Source organism: Alosa alosa, chromosome 10 (genome assembly GCF_017589495.1).
Source record: "Alosa alosa isolate M-15738 ecotype Scorff River chromosome 10, AALO_Geno_1.1, whole genome shotgun sequence".
In the NCBI taxonomy this organism is placed as follows: Eukaryota; Metazoa; Chordata; class Actinopteri; order Clupeiformes; family Clupeidae; genus Alosa; species Alosa alosa.
The window spans coordinates 33,486,970-33,491,949 of NC_063198.1; the positions used below are offsets into that span (position 1 = coordinate 33,486,970).

At 44.5% G+C, this 4,980-nt stretch overlaps 1 protein-coding gene across 1 annotated transcript in view; it reads right to left on the reverse strand.

Annotated features, from left to right (window-relative positions):
• Positions 1-1,007: 1,007 nt before the first annotated feature.
• skib (v-ski avian sarcoma viral oncogene homolog b) overlaps positions 1,008-4,980 on the reverse strand; it is a 58,801-nt gene continuing 54,828 nt past the window's right edge. Inside the window, exons 4-9 of the mRNA XM_048255533.1 lie at positions 4,857-4,980; positions 3,330-3,401; positions 3,163-3,272; positions 3,040-3,055; positions 2,675-2,901; positions 1,008-1,295 (exon numbers count right to left, since the gene is read on the reverse strand). The exon at positions 4,857-4,980 is cut by the window's right edge and continues 136 nt beyond it. Coding sequence (XP_048111490.1) covers positions 1,047-1,295; positions 2,675-2,901; positions 3,040-3,055; positions 3,163-3,272; positions 3,330-3,401; positions 4,857-4,980 — 798 coding nt within the window. The 3' untranslated portion in view covers positions 1,008-1,046. The remainder of the gene's footprint in view (positions 1,296-2,674; positions 2,902-3,039; positions 3,056-3,162; positions 3,273-3,329; positions 3,402-4,856) is intronic.

Below are 4,980 nucleotides of genomic sequence, written 5' to 3' on the forward strand. Positions count from 1 at the left end.
TTGAACATGAATGCTAATTAGTATTACTTGCATAAATATTGATGTTAAGGACAAATGGTATGACTGAGTTCAGATTAATACTTGCCAATACTTCAGGTCTTTCTGTATATAAGAACAAAAATACAAATACAAGAAGCTTGTTTGTAAATGTAGATCTCTATGCAATGGGAGCCTGTGGTTGCCGTACATGCAAGATGGCTGAGAATAATTACCCCTTAACAAAAACAAGAAAAGCTCAATCACTGCAGTTCCATGTCCTGGTTTGTAAGTACGACCTTGTGACTATGTGCACAGGGTGCATCAGTGGCAGGAGAAGAGCATCTGCACACGTCCGCTACTGCTGTCGCCGTGGTAACGGAGGCAGAGGATGCAGCGGTCCACACGCGTATATATTCAAGTAAACACCTTTGCACTCAGAAATAGCTTATGTGACATGAAACGTCCTCGAATAGCTTAGGATCCTGGTGTCCACTGTGAAAGCCTGTCCGGTGAAGGATCCTGGTGGTGCATTGTGAAAGCCCATCCAGTTCTGGGTTCATCGTGTTAGCCTGACCATCTCAGGTACCAGCGGGCCCGGTGCTGGTTTGGCCCAATGTCAGTCCGGCCTGAGGTCAGTTTCCATAGTTACTGTTGCAATCACCATTAGCGTCATTAACACACACACTTCTGTGTGAATTGTCTGAGTGTTCTGATATATTTGTTCTGGTGTTTATACAAAGCATATTATCTAGATAAGTCTTCAGATCCTCCTGACACACACACACACAAACTCTCTCTCTCTCACACTCACTCACACACACAAACTCACTATCTCCATCTCACTCACTGTCTCTCTTTCTCTCTCTCACACACACACACATACTCACTCTCTCTCTCTCTCACACACACACTCTCTCTCACACTCACTCACTCTCTTTCTTTCTCTCACACACATACATACTCACTCTCTCTCTCTCACACACTCTCTCTCTTTCTCTCTCTCTCTCACACACACACACACACTCTCTCTCTCTCACACACACACACATGGCTGTTCTGTGCTCAGGTTAAGAGATATCAGCGTTTTCACTCTGCTCTCCCTGTCTGTGTGGTGTGTGTGGTGTGTGTTGCGTGTGTGGTGTGTGTGGTGTGTGTGGCGTGTCGTCGGTGCCCGTGTGTTTGGGCCCCAGCTGGCCCTGGAGGTCCCTGACCACACGCTCCAGGTTCTGACGAGCCTCTCGCTCCCTCTGTAGATCTGACCGCAGCTGCTCACGGTCCTCCTCCGCCTTCTGCAGTTTCACCTGCAGGTCCTCAATCTGGACACACACACACACAAAGACACCCTAACCATATTAGATTTAAACACATCACACTACTCACACTCACTATCACAAACCTTACTGTAAACACTTTAAAAGACTACATTACACACCCTCACTAAACATTCTCACACAGATACCATATTAAACACTCTCACACACATACCATATTAAACACTTTTACACACATACCATATTAAACACTCTCACACACATACCATATTACAGTAAACACTCACACACATACCATATTAAACACTCTCACACACATACCATATTACACACTCTCACACACATACCATATTAAACACTCTCACACACATATCATATTACAGTAAACACTAACACACATACCATATTAAACACTCTCACACATTTATCATATTAAACACTCTCACACACATACCATATTAAACACTCTCATACACATACTTAAACACTCTCATACACATACCATATTAAACATTCTCACACACATACCATATTAAACACTCTCACACACATATCATATTAAACACTCTCACACACATACCATATTAAACACTCTTATACACATACTTAAACACTTTCACACACATACCATATTACAGTAAACACTCACACACACACCATATTAAACACTCTCACACACATACCATATTAAACACTCTCACATACATACCATATTACAGTAAACACTCACACACATACCATATTAAACACTCTCACACACATACCATATTACAGTAAACACTCACACACATAACATATTAAACACTCTCACACACATACCATATTAAACACTTTCACACACATACCATATTAAACACTCTCATACACATACCATATTAAACACTTTCACACACATACCATATTAAACACTCTCATACACAAACCATATTAAACACTCTCACACACATACCATATTAAACACTCTCACACACATACCATATTACAGTAAACACTCACACACATACCATATTAAACACTCTCAGAAACATACCATATTACACACTCTCAGACACATACCATACAAAACATATTACTGTAAACAATCTGTTCTTTCTATTCTGAGGTGTTAACTCCTAGGTGTCTCACCTGTGTGGAGTAGCTACTAATCACACACACACACACACACACACACACACACACACACACACACACACACACACACACACCACATTACACACACTTACCTGTGTGGAGTAGCTAAACACACACACCACATTACACACACTCACCTGTGTGGAGTAGCTACTAAACACACACACCACATTACACACACTCACTCACTAAACACCCTGATTCATGCTACACACACTCACCTGTGTGGAGTAGCTACTAAACACACACACACACACACACACACACACACACACCACATTACACACACTCACCTGTGTGGAGTAGCGTGCCCGTAGGCAGTCGGACTCACAGTCGCGCTCACACACGTGCAGCTGGCGTTCTCTCTCTAGCGCCCTCTTGAGCCGGCTGCAGGCCTCGCTGGCGTCGCACCTCCGCTTCGCTCTGGCTTGCGGCGCTCCATCTCCTTCGCAGGCTCCACGGCGGCCTCTAAGCGCTTCCAGGCTGACCCTTAACCGTCCTGCGCTGAAGCCTCCAGCTCCTGAGGGCCACAGGGACCGTTAGACACACACACACACACACACACACACACACATGTGCGCGTACATGCGCACAAACTCCAGCTCCTGAGGGCCACAGGGACCGTTAGACATACACACACACACACACACGCACATGCGCACAAACTCCAACTTCTGAGGGGCACAGGGACCATTAGACATAGAACCACACATACAGACAAACACACACACACACACACACACACGCGCACACACTCACACACACACTGTAGAGCTGTTACCTGCTGCAGGCTGCGTTTGGCCTGCAGGGCGGCGTTTAGCTTCTCCTCCTGTTTGAGTCGCATTCTCAGCACGTCCTGTAGGAAGCTGGCCTCAAGAAGCTCAGGGTCTCCTGCAGCGTGCAGGTGCCGCAGCACTTCCAGGGCCCGAAAGTGCCCTCAGCCCCCACTCAGCGAGCTGACAAATCCCCTGCTGGATGGCAGCGAAGGGGGAGGAGCCAGAGAAGAGGAGGGTCTGGGCACTGTGGGGGTGAAGGGGGCACAAGAGAGTTTATTTTATTTTATTCCTTTCATGTGTAGTGCTTAAGTCTTAACCCTCTAACCGCCCATGTTGCAATATTGTGACAAGCGTCATTACTGAATAAAACAATACAATAGACGTTGAAAATACAGTGTAAAAATCTCATTTGTAATTTTGACCACTAGTTGGCGACACCCAGTATTCAGGAAGCTTATTGCGAAAACATGAAAAACAATAAAGAAGATGCATTTCCTCCATAACGTGGAAATGATGCGGGCTATAGTTTTGCGCAAATTGAAGCAGAAATACACCAAATGTTGAAAAAAAAAATAACGTGGTGATGAGGTCTTGGATCTGTTATTCACCTATGCTGATTCTGAAGGAGAATATCTGCCTTTGAGGATAAGGATCGATCGCCTATTGACTGATAGTCGCCAGAGCATCTGTGAATGAGGTGCTCTTTGTTCAGTGTTCACTAAGCATACCATGCTTATTTCACCCTCTGCCCAAATATAGCTGGAGGTGCCAGTGACAATAGTGATGATAGTGTCCGTGAATGGACGTGGTATAGACAGCAGGGGTTGTAAAATAGGGCTCTGAAGAACTTCAAAGTCACCCGTGATATGAAAAACTGATTTTGACCAGGTTACTTTATTGTATAGTAGCATAGGGTTTGTGATTATAATAATAGTTTACTATTGTTGGTTTACATGCGACTGTTTTCCTGTTCATTTGTTATGTCGGTGAAATGGCAAAAAAAGAAAATAAAACTGCTCAAATATGTTCAACATCTAGTATTTACTGACATGTGCATAATTCACGGTGGTTGCCATCCAGTGACGTCATGATATGCAAATTAGATGAGTACATTTACCCCCTTCATAAACTTCTGGTCATACTCAATGATTTCCACATTTACAGTAGGACTTTATCTCTGACCACTTGCAAGCCATGGCCTTTTGAAATTTTGATGTAAAAATCCAATTTATATTTTTTAAACCCTGGCGGCTAAAGGGTTAAGGAGAATATATTGGCCATGAAGCTTTCTTGAATTTAAAAGGAAAAACGACATGCTGAACAAGAGTGCCCTCTGCTGGTGACCCAGAGGAGCACAGTTTGGCAATGCAGTTCACATGAGCTTGGAGCCTGTGAGCCACTGAACTGAAGTAAATGCTTTATTCTATGATAACATAAAAAATCAACCAAAAATGTAATCATTTCTATAGCCTACAGGCAGCTTCCCGTGATGTTATACCGCTGCATTTCTCACATCAGTCAGCAGGTGTCAGTGCTGCTCTAAGAGTCACTCAAGCTCCTCCCTCTCACAGGACACAGGCTCAGAGTTCCTTGTGTCTTCCCTCCACACACACATCACACTATTAAACTGTGTGTGAAACAGATATACTAGATAGGTGTGTGTACTGTTTGTGATGTTTGTGTGTGTGTACACACTCACCATCCTCACAGTTGTCCACCTCGATCTCTCCATCCGCCCCGCTGTCCTCGGACGGCTGGTTGTCCGTGGCGGGGGTGGGTTTGGACGCTTGGGGGACGCTCTCTCCCGCCGGACATTTCTGGGG